The sequence below is a fragment of the Brassica napus genome, chromosome A3, assembly GCF_020379485.1.
Source record: "Brassica napus cultivar Da-Ae chromosome A3, Da-Ae, whole genome shotgun sequence".
In the NCBI taxonomy this organism is placed as follows: domain Eukaryota; kingdom Viridiplantae; phylum Streptophyta; class Magnoliopsida; order Brassicales; family Brassicaceae; genus Brassica; species Brassica napus.
In genome coordinates this window covers 20,408,047-20,419,889 of record NC_063436.1, presented here as the reverse complement: position 1 = coordinate 20,419,889, position 11,843 = coordinate 20,408,047, and the positions used below count along the sequence as shown (strand labels likewise).

The 11,843-nt window shown below is 31.3% G+C and overlaps 2 protein-coding genes across 2 annotated transcripts; both read right to left on the bottom strand.

The window, feature by feature from the left end:
• Window positions 1-3,354: 3,354 nt before the first annotated feature.
• On the bottom strand, window positions 3,355-6,267 carry LOC106360096 (protein NRT1/ PTR FAMILY 4.1). The gene is made up of 4 exons (XM_013799693.3): window positions 6,055-6,267; window positions 5,751-5,968; window positions 5,162-5,670; window positions 3,355-4,205 (listed from the first exon to the last, which is right to left on the bottom strand). Exons 1-4 carry the CDS (start codon window positions 6,149-6,151, stop codon window positions 3,479-3,481), a joined length of 1,551 nt encoding a protein of 516 aa, XP_013655147.2. The 5' UTR covers window positions 6,152-6,267; the 3' UTR covers window positions 3,355-3,478.
• A 2,410-nt stretch (window positions 6,268-8,677) lies between these two features.
• Window positions 8,678-11,220, bottom strand: LOC106360095 (protein NRT1/ PTR FAMILY 4.1). The gene is made up of 4 exons (XM_013799692.3): window positions 10,985-11,220; window positions 10,685-10,902; window positions 10,102-10,607; window positions 8,678-9,690 (listed from the first exon to the last, which is right to left on the bottom strand). Exons 1-4 carry the CDS (start codon window positions 11,079-11,081, stop codon window positions 8,964-8,966), a joined length of 1,548 nt encoding a protein of 515 aa, XP_013655146.2. The 5' UTR covers window positions 11,082-11,220; the 3' UTR covers window positions 8,678-8,963.
• Between the last annotated feature and the right edge of the window lie 623 nt (window positions 11,221-11,843).

Genomic DNA, 11,843 nt, shown 5'->3' with positions numbered 1-11,843 from the left:
CATAAACGCATACTTAGGTGTAGCCTGCAAGAACCAGATACACCGAGCCCAATCACATTTGTCCTTTGTTTCTCGAATTAGCCTCCAAGTCTCTCAAGACGAGAAAGAGGCTTTGATCGATCTTCTTTAACTACAAAATGCAGAGGATTTGACAAAGCCAACACAGAAACTTTGGATACTTGTTTTTAAAGGGTTGCTAGACCAAAGCCTCTTTCCGAGGACAAAGGTTTCCGTATTTTTTTTTTCATTTTCAATCTTTTTACTTGTCCATCAAACCAACTTACTTGAAATAATTTAAAAAAAAACCTTAAGGTTTGTTTATTGACAAATATAACCCCTAAAAGTTTAAACAACAACAATCAGCCACCAGTAGACAGCTGGAGACATCCGTTACTACGACAAACGAGGTCATATGCCGGCTAAAGTTTGATTTTTTTTATGTAACCATCTTAAAATTAGCTCATGAAAGTGCTTCCAAATAACCATTTTAAAATTAGCTCAAATTTCTTGAAATGACTTCCAAATAATTCAGATTATGCTTATATCTCATTTTTCTTCAGAAGAGAAACGACATCCTGCTCAACCTATCCAAGAAAATGAAATATAGAAACAGATACAAGAAGTTTCTTATTCAAATCAGAGACGATCATCTACCGTGGTACGTGTTAGCTTTGTTTGTTTGATAACCCCTTACTATTTTTTTGTATCTCTTCTTTTCTAACTCTTTTTCTTTGTATGTATGTATGTCAAACCTTATCTCTTAGTAAATCCGCACGAGCACATGCAAAGAAAAAAGAACCAGTGACTGTTGATGCATGCTCCATATGCAATAGACAATTTTTTTCAGTCAGAAAAAATTAGTGAAGCATGAGAGGACCTTTCGTGAGATAGAGGAGAAGCAAACATGCCGGAACATCTTTAATCATGCTGTGAGGAAACTAAGAACACCCATAGTTAAAGTTGCAAGTTCTTGGGAAAAATAATCCAAAGTGTTGATGCATGCTCCATATGTAATATCAGTCTTTGGTTTGCATGGTTTGTCTTGTATTGGGAAGCCAAGATCACCTTGTAGGCAAACAACACCAAAAAATCAAATTGTAATAGTAGATTTTCTCCCTTCTCAAAGTCTCCAATTTATCAATAGATGCACTAAAAGTTGACAACTCATCAATTTTTAAAAAAAAATATTAAATCTAATAACTTAATTTTCTATATCGCCAAAATTCTTTATCAAGCATCAAATAAATAGCAGTAGTAAATTAGCACGTGTTAATCTATCTAAAAATCTAAAGATCTAATTCATCAATATACAAGGGTTATACGAATTTAACTAATTAGGTAGTTTTTGTTAATATTTTAATAAAGTTATTAGTCACATTCTAACACACATATATATTACTGACATAGAAATTAAATTAGTATTTCATCAGACATGGCAAAGCATAAGGTAGTGAAACTATCCCTTAAGACATCTAATATGAAGGTGCAACGTTAGTTCAGTTTATTTTAAACTTTTTAATTAATTTTGCATGTTAGACCTCCATAACCAAACATAGAAAAATGTTATCAAAATATTCAAAAATCGACTTATCAGTTAGTCTAGTGATCTATATATCAATATCTCTACATAAATAAATTATGTTTTTCTATTTTCTCAAACTTCCAACTCATCAATGGATGCAGTTGACACCTCATCACAATTTGTTTTTAAATTATTAAATTAATTTAGTTCAACCAATATTTTAATATCAATCATTCTACAACATGTATTAATTTAAAATACATAATAAATTAAAAATACATAAATTTCAAAAATAAATAAATAAAATCATAAAAATAAAAAAATATTAACTATACATATAAAATAGACTTTTCTTTCTTCTCATGAAGCAACCTAGACAAATGGCACCAAAATCTAACAATTCATCACCAATTTTAAAATTTTATAAATTCTTTCATTTTTTTTATTATTTGGTCAAAATATTTAACAAACCATTTAATGGTTCACAAATTTTTGTTCTAATTACATGTTTTCATGATGACATCATCTAGAAATAAAATATATCATTTAATATTTAAATCTAAATTTATCTACATATAAATATATTTAAACGAATATGAATATCATTTTTTCTTTTCATGATGGTTAATTTTATGTGTATATTACATAATTTAAGATTTATTTATTTTAAACTTATATATATGTGTGTGTGTCTAAATTAATAAGAGATATCTTTAATGAATTTTAGCATGTTATATACACAACTAAAATAAATAAAAACTTTATTTGTCAATTTTCTGTTCTAAACTGAAACTGAAATCTTTTTTTTAATTGTATTTTAATTTTAAAATTAAAAACTGATTACTATAATATATTTAACACTTTATATTTCCAAACGTTTTTAAAGGGATATTCTGTTAATTATTAATGTTACATATTTAAAATCTCATTACATAATAAATATTATAAACATGATATATATCAGTCAACTTTCTGTTTTCAAAAAAGTTTTGTATTAGTCAAAATGAAACTAGAATACATAATAAATAAAATAAAAATAAGATAAGATAATTTTTATAATAAACAGTTATCGTAAATTGTTAAGTAAATAAGAGAATAATTATTTATATAATAAAACCAACATAAAATAATATTACAAAAAGGAAATAAAATAAAATAATAGAATCACTAATTATACTCTGAAAATTAAACAATAATATTTAGTTTAAAAACCTTAATCAGTTTGGATGATATCATTTATTTGATAAGTTTTTAAACAAATATGTAAAAAAAAAAACTTAAACTATGTTAGGCTATAAGCTAATTTGATATAAAAAAATTTTTTAGTGAAAATTAACTTTCACCCTATTTAAATCAATATTTTTTTAAAAAAATGTATAATAGAAACAAAAATTAACAGTAAATTTAATATATATATATATATATATATATTTATAATGTAGTGATAAATAATTCATAAATTATATATTCAATCTTAACCACAGTTTTAAGTAATTTTATTTTACTTATTAAGGTAAAACAAATATTTAAAATGTATAAAAATTATATAAAATTTTCTTCTTAAGTAGACAAGTCTATAATTTCTAGCAAAAATAACAAAAAAGTGAACGTTAATGTTAGATAATTTTCAGTTACTTTTTCATTTGTTTCGGGAGTTGTTGATAAAACGCTGACCAGTGTGGTACCCCTCACCGTGCTTAGCTAAACGGAAATTTCAAATTTCGTTCTTGAAAAATGTTTTTTTTTTTTTTGATAAAAAAAAAGAATTCTTGAAAAATGTTATTTTTGAAATTTCTTAATTAGGGTAGAATCACAAATTGTGAAACTTTAAATGGGTTTTGTCCAAAAAAAAAAGAATCTTTAAATGGGATAGTTACTATTTCGTCCCTTTATTACAGTGACATCCCAACCATCTTGCGAACCACCACAAGCACATACTTTGTCTTCTTGTTTTGCTTAATATCTTTTCGCCCAGAAAATATAATTAAAAAGATTAATGGTGTTAAGAACACACAAGACCGCATAAAACAGCTCGAGCCTAGAGCCGTTAACATCTTTTCCGTCGAGCCATCCCGTGACCGCTTTAGTGATATCCACAAGAACCGTACTGAGGAAGAAACCTAATGCGGTGGAAAACCACCCCAACGCCGTGCTGATGCTCTTCATACTCGCCGGAGATTCTCTATAGAAGAACTCTAACATTCCTCCAAGAGTCAACATATCCGAGAAACACAGCAAAACATACTGAAACTCTAACCAAAACAAAGAGATTTTGATGTTGTTGTGAACCAACTCGTGTTTTCTCTTGGCCTCCACGATGGCTGCTATAGCCATTGAAACAGAGGTGAGAGCTAGGCCTGCTCCTATGCGTTTCAAATTGAAGCTCGTTGACCTTTCGTTATTGCTTGAAGAGATTCTTTTCCCAAATAGTTCGTAGAAAGCTATAGAAAAGAGCAAAAGTAAGAGAGCAATAGCGTTGAGAGAAGCGGGAGGAACCTCGAAGGACTGCGTGAGTTTTTTGTTCATCAACATGCCTTGTTGTACGGAGTAGGTTGATAGTTGTGCCAGGCAACAGTTCATTACAATTGTGCTCGCAAAAATTGGTAGGAGAGCCAGAAACGTTCTTGTTTCTTCAACTTCTGTTGCTGATATATTATTGTTGAGCTTCGCTTTATTTAAAAACCTGAAAATCAAATACCAATAACGGTCTTGAAGCTCTATTTTGTACTGAATCATAATTATGTTATAACGCATTTGAATCATATAAATCATAAATCGTTAGATAAAAATGAACTTTGTTATATATATACAAAAAATAATGAGAATCTATAGCCTTTTTTTAATATGCCAATCTATGGCTTTTGACAGCCATTATTACTCCCTATGTTTCAAATTGTAGGTAGTTTTGGCTAAAAACACTAATATTAAAAACATAATTATTTATAAAAAAATATCATTTAACATATAATTTCAACCAATTATAAAAAGCTAACATAATTCAATTGGTAATATAATATTCAACAAATACAAAAATTGCATTGAAATGCTAAAACTATTTATATTGTGAAACAAAACATTTTTGCTAAAACTACTTATAATATGAAACATAGAGAGTATTAAATTTACCCACCTTTTTCAAAATTAGTTACGAGAGTCTAATTATATACTCCCTCTGTTTCATAATAGATGAAGTTTTGGTTTTTTGCACACATATTAAGAAATTATCTTTTTTAAACAAAAAATCATTAAAATATAATTTAAAACTATTTTATTTAATTATAAACAAAAATAATAAAAACACAATTGGCTACACAGTTTTTGATAAAGTTAAAGTTACCTAGATATGTGAAAACATCATCTATTATGAAATAAAAATAATCACCTAAAACATCATTTATATTGAAACGGAGGGAGTATATCTAATCATTTTAATTGAAAAATATATTTTTATTTATAAAAAGCAAAAATATCAGTTGAAATACATGCACAATCAAAATTATGAAAGCTTATAGTTTCTTCATTAATTTCTATGGGAACCATGTTTAGTTTATCTTGTTTTAGGACGTAACTAGGAATTCGGAGGATTATGTTAGTGCAAATATAAAATAAAATAAATAAAAAGTACGTGTTTCGCATTACTTGAATTTGTTGTGATGAATGCTTTTGTCGGTAGAGTTATGATTCTGCGTCATCTCTGCATCCGCTACAAACCTATTTCGGTTTCTTGCGGCAGAAACAAACACGTTCACAATTCTGGTCAAAGGGCTTCCCGTTGGACGCTTGAACCGATACATAGGAAATCCCACGGTGAAAATAAAGAGCGCAGAGGCTAAAATCACGGTGCAGATATCGAAGCTGGAGCTCCAGCCTTTGTTCTCTTCAATCCAAACCATAATTGTAACGGCCAAGAAGCCTCCAAAGCAGAGAGAGAAGAAGTACCAACTGAAGAATCCTGAGATAAGTTTCTGGTTTCGACTATCAAGCTGGTCGCCTCCATGAGCAGGCAAAGAGGCTTTGACACCTCCAACACCTGTAGCTACTGCGTAAAGTCCCGTGAATAGAACCACTGATTGAAGAGTCGAAGGAGTGTTATCTCCTTGTGGTTGTAACTTAGGGATATGAGCTTGGATGGTCAACAAGGTCAAACCCTATAAAAAGGAGATATTTTTAAATTTTATATAGACCCTTTGATTATTTTAAATGATTTAATGGAGTGTTTTCTAGTTACCAGGAGTTCAATGGAACAAAATATGACGAAAGCGGTGAAGCGAGTGAGAAAAGAGTCAGCAACAAAACCACCAAAGATAGTGAGCAAAAACGACGTTCCTGTGAAATTGGTCACCATGTTTGATGCTTTGGCTGGTGAGTAATGCCATGATTTCGTGAAATATGTGATGAAGTTGGTTGAACATGCTAAGAACACCATATTCTCCATCATCTCCACAACTACAGTAGCACACACACCAAATCTCTTATAAATAATGAAAGTACAATTTTTAAGGGTTTTTTTTTGTTGAGTTATAGAAATTTACCACAAGCAATGGAAGCAGCTTTAATCCCACCATGCTTGCCAGGGGTTGCCTCTTTACCTCTCCAATCTTCAAATTTCTCTTCCATCTCATTCTGCATCTCTACGATCCCTTAGAAACAAGGATGATTGAATAGATATATTTGTGCCTAAAGTGATTTATTAGGTGCCGTGTATTTATTAATATTTGGACATCACCGATGGTGGTTGCTTTGTGGATTTAGTTTGTATAAGAAAATAAGATGATAAATGTAAAATAAAGTAATTAAGAGCAGAAACGGAAAGCAATACTATTTATTGACCTGTTTTACAAATGTCCACTGATTAGCTTTGCTTGGACATTTGCAAATAATGACACTATCATTCCACTTTTATACATTTAGTAAAATTGTCATATATATTTTAAAATACATTGAGAAATGCAAGAATATCTGTATCGCCTTTTTCTGTTAATTTGTGCTCATATATTCAGAATTATTATCTAACATGACATAGAAGTGATAGTGTAGCCACTGAATGATATCCATGTATTGTATCAATTACAGAATACTTATATTAAAAAAACAAAAAAATTACAGAATATTCCAAATTGTTATAAAAAAATACTCTAAGATAACTTTTTAAGTAATATTGGATATATTTGTTCAAAAAAGGTAATATTGGATATCATGCAGTCAAGTCAAAAGGTTCATGCATCTACAATTCTTATCCTTTCTTATATTCAAAATCAAAAATATACCAAAAATAAGAAATTTCTAGTTTCTTAGACTTGCATGGAAAGGGGAAACATTCACAAAACTCTTTAGCTAGCATTTTCTTTTTGTGCACAAATTAATTAAACTTAGAAGAGGCCTCATGCCCAAGGTCAGGCCCGAACTGGGTCCATTTCTAAAGTAAATTTTGCCAAACAATCAGCATCACCATTACATTGACGAAGAAGATGGAGAAAACAAATATCGGCGAAATCAGAAGAGAGCTGTTGGATATCTTTCATAATACCATGGATCTCTTCGTTCCGGATGTCGTTGTTGCGCTAGTTTAGGTTGTTTGAAAAATAGGATAAATAATTAACTATTAATTATTTGAATAAAAAATATTCGAGTCACTAATTTTTTTTTTGTTTTGCATAATTTGGTTTATAAATAGTATTTTTAGGATATTTGGTTATTTAGAAATCCAATATAATTAATATTTGTAGGTATATAATTTGTATTTTTTTAAAAATTGAAGTATTCATCTTGGTTCTCAGTTCCAATTCTAAAAATATAATATTTTCTCGGTTATTTATGAAATTCAGCTTAAATTTAATTTTCTTTATCCAGTTTGGTACGATTCAGTGCACCCGGGTAAATGTATCCAAACCCATGCATTATCTTATATAGAAATTATATAAGAAGAATTCATTTAATTTCAAAAATAAACCCACGTTAAAAAAGTATTGGTCAAAATCTAGTAGTTAATTATATATCCTATATTTTTTCCAAACAATCTAAACTATCCGATTTAAAGCGCAAGATATTTTACATTTGTGAAAATTCAATAAAACGTATCATATCCATTGTTAGAACTTGTAAAGTAAATAAACATGTTCTATTTAAACCAGTTTTTTTTACTAAATCCATTTAAATTTCCAAACCGTCTAGACCCATTTTATATTTTTTTTATGATAAGATTATTCATTTAGTTCACATATAAGAATGTAAGATCAAATCTTAATAAGTGATTGCATGTAATTAATTAAATTATTGTTTCATAGTTGAATAATTGACATTAAGACTTTTAGTTTCTAATTCACGTAAAAATGAAGAAAATTTTTTGTTATACACCAAAGAATTCTCCATTACAACCTATAAATTAAACATAACAAATTTATACTATTAAACCATAACTAAATTTTATACTATTAATAGAACTATATGTGATAATGATAATGTCATGTGTAAACATGTTTGAATAATCTGTCATATATTTATGAAGATTTATTTTCAAAGTAATTATAAAATAAATTATGGGAGAATAATAAATGAGTTCATTTAAATTATGTAAAGTACTTAGAAACATATAAAACAAAACCAAAAAAATAGTTAAGTCTAATAAAAGGGTCCAGCAACTTTGTTTAAATATTTTTTTTTTAAATCATAGTTTAAATTCGGTGGAAAACAAAAATGAATGGAAAAAATGAATTGGGCTTGTCCAACGTTGGGCTGCATGGATGCGGATCACGTCCTGATGAACAAACGTGCATTCACGGCGTCATCAAACCCCACAGAGCGACAGCTAACGGCGTCTTTATTCAACGTTGTCACTTCCAAACTAGATCCAGCCCTTCTCGTGCACGGACCGAACCACTTGTGTTGCAGGTAAGAGAATCTCCGCTATGGCGGGAGAGACAAGCCACGGCTCTTCAACTACCAATTCGCCGCGACGCACGACTCTCTCACAATCGTCCTCAGATTTTCCTCCTTCCCAACAAAAACACGAGGCAGCAACACACGCAGTTAAATTTCCCTTAACATTTTAGATATTTTTCAATTACTTTTTCATTTATTTTGGGCGGGTTAAACCCTAGTTGTTAATAAAACGCTGATCAGTGTGCTACCACACACCCTGCTTAGGTAAAGGGAAATTTCGTTCTTAAAAATATTACCTTTGAAATTTGTTAATTAGGGTAGAATCACAAATTAAGAAGATGGTTACTATTGCGTCCCTTTATTACAATGACACCTCAACCATCTTTCGAACGACCACAAGAAACAAGTACACAAGTGACTTGATTTAGACTTCCACTACATCACGAGACCACACATACACACATTATGCTTAGCATCTTCACTAAAAGATTATGTCAATATTTAACAAAACTAAAGAGTACTTTTGACAAAAGACGACCACATACTGTCTTCTTCTTTTTTCTTAATATCTTTTCGCCCAGAAAATATAATTAAAAAGATTAAGGGTGTTAAGAACACACAGGACCGCATAAAACAGCTCGAGCCTGGAGCCGTTAACGTCTTCTCCGTCGAGCCATCCGGTGACCGATTTAGTGACATCCACAAGAAGCGTACTGAGGAAGAAACCTAATGCGGTGGAAAACCACCCCAACGCCGTGCTGATGCTCTTCATACTCGCCGGAGATTCTCTATAAAAAAACTCTAACATTCCTCCAAGAGTCAACACATCCGAGAAACTCAGCAAAACATACTGAAACTCTAACCAGAACACAGATATTTTGATGTTATTGTGAACCGCCTCGTGTTTTCTCTTGGCCTCCACGATTGCTGCTATGGCCATTGCAACAGATGTAAGAGCTAGGCCTGTTCCTATGCGTTTCAAATTGAAGCTCGACGACCTTTCGTTGTTGCTTGATGCGATTCTTTTTGCAAAGAGTTCGTAGAAAGCTATAGAAGAGAGCATAAATAGGAGAGCAATAGTGTTGAGAGAAGCGGGAGGAAGCTCGAAGGACTTTGAGAGTTTTCTGTTCATCAGCATGCCTTGTTGTACGGAGTAGGTTGAGAGTTGTGCTAAGCAACAGTTCATTACAATTGTGCTCGCAAATATTGGTAGGAGAGCTAGAAACGTTCTTGTTTCTTCAACTTCTGTTGCTGAGATCTTGTTGTTGAGCTTCGCTTTATTTAAAAACCTGAAAATCAAATACCAATGCCGATCTTGTTATAACGCATTTGAATCATATAAATCATTAAATAAAAATGAACTTTAATACATACAATAATTAACGAGAATCTATGGCTTTTTTTAAAATATATATGCCAATCTATGGCTTTTGAAATAAGATCAATACCCATTTTTATTGACCCACGTCTTTTAAATTTAGTTAGGAGAGTCTAATTATCTATTTTAATTGAAAATATATTTTTATTAAAAGGTAAAAAGATTAGTTGAAATACATGCAGAATCAAAATTATGAAAGCTTATTGTTTCTTCATTAATTTCTAAGGGAACCATATTTAGTTTGTTTTGTTTTAGGACTTTGGAAGTCAACAAAACATAATTATGTTAGTGCAAATAAAAAAAAATACGTGTTTAGCATTACTTGAATTTGTTGTGATGAATGCTTTTGTCGGTAGAGTTATTCAGCGTTATCTCTGCATCCGTTACAAACCTATTTCGGTTTCTTGCGGCAGAAACAAACACGTTCACAATTCTGGTCAAAGGGCTTCCCGTTGGACGCCTGAACCGATACATAGGAAATCCCACGGTGAAAATAAAGAGTGCAGATGCTAAAATCACGGTGCAGATATCGAAGCTGGAGCTCCATCCTTTGTTCTCTTCAGTCCACACCATAATTGTAACGGCCAAGAGGCCTCCAAAGCAGATAGAGAAGAAGTACCAACTGAAAAATCCTGAGATAATTCCTTGCTTTCGACTATCAAGCTGGTCGCCTCCATGAGCAGGCAAAGAGGCTTTGACACCTCCAACACCTGTAGCTACTGCATATAATCCGGTGAATAGAACCAGTGATGGAAGAGTTGAAGGAGTGTTATCTCCGTGAGGTTGTAACTTAGGGCTATGTGCTTGGATGGTCAACAAGATCAAACCCTATAGGAGTATACTTTTTAATTTCTATAAGTTTAAATTATCATTTTAAAAGATTCAATGGAGTGTTTTCTAGTTACCAGGAGTTCAATGGAACAAAAGATGACGAAAGCGGTGAAGCGAGTGAGAAAAGAGTCAGCAACAAAACCACCAATGATAGTGAGCAAAAACGACGTTCCTGTGAAATTGGTCACCATGTTTGATGCTTTGGCTGATGAGTAATGCCATGATTTCGTGAAGTATGTGATGAAGTTGGTTGAACATGCTAAGAACACCATATTCTCCATAATCTCCACAACTGCATCAGCATACACCAAAGCTCTTATAAATAATGAAAGTACAATTTATAAGGGTGTTTTTATTGAGTTATAGAAATTTACCACAAGCGATGGATGCAGCTCTAATTCCACCATGCTTGCCAGGTATTGCCTCTTTACCCCTCCAATCTTCAAATTTCTCTTCCATCTCATTCTGCATCTCTACGATACTTTTGAAACAAGGATGATTTAATAGATACTTTGTGTTTTCGTTTATATAAGAAAATAAGAACAAATTGCGTGAGAATGTAAAAACAAAGTAACTAAAAGCAGAAACGGAAAGCAATTACTATTTATTGACCTGTTTTACAAGTGTCGACTGAATAGTTTTGTTTGGACATTTGCAAGTAATGACACTATCTTTCCACTTCTTATATAATTAGTAAAATTGTTATATATTTCTTAATATGTATTGAGAAATGCAAGAGTAATATGTATCTCTGTATTGGTTAAATCAGTTTATTTTGTATTCATGTATTCAAAATTATTATCTAACATGCCATAGTGTAGTCACTGAATGATATCCATGTATGATGTATCAATTACAGAATATTCCAAATCTTATTTTAAAAATGCTCTAAGGTAACTTTTAAAGTAATATCGGATATCATGCTGCCAAGTCAAAAGGTTCATGCATCTACCATTTCTTTCCTTTCTTATATTCAAACCCAAAATATGCCAAAAAAAAAAGAAATTTCTAGTTTCTTAGACTTGCATGGAAAAGGAAAACATTTACAAAACTATTTTTTGTTTAGATAGCATAAGTTTTTGTAGTGGCAAAGGAAAAGAGTTGATGGGTTCGTAATAGACGACAAAAGCTCTGGAAAAGCGTAAGATACATACATACAGTTTTGTCAGTGGCAATCAACTTATTGCATTTGTAATGAAAGCGCATTTAGGCTAACTTGACGAGCAGTCCTAG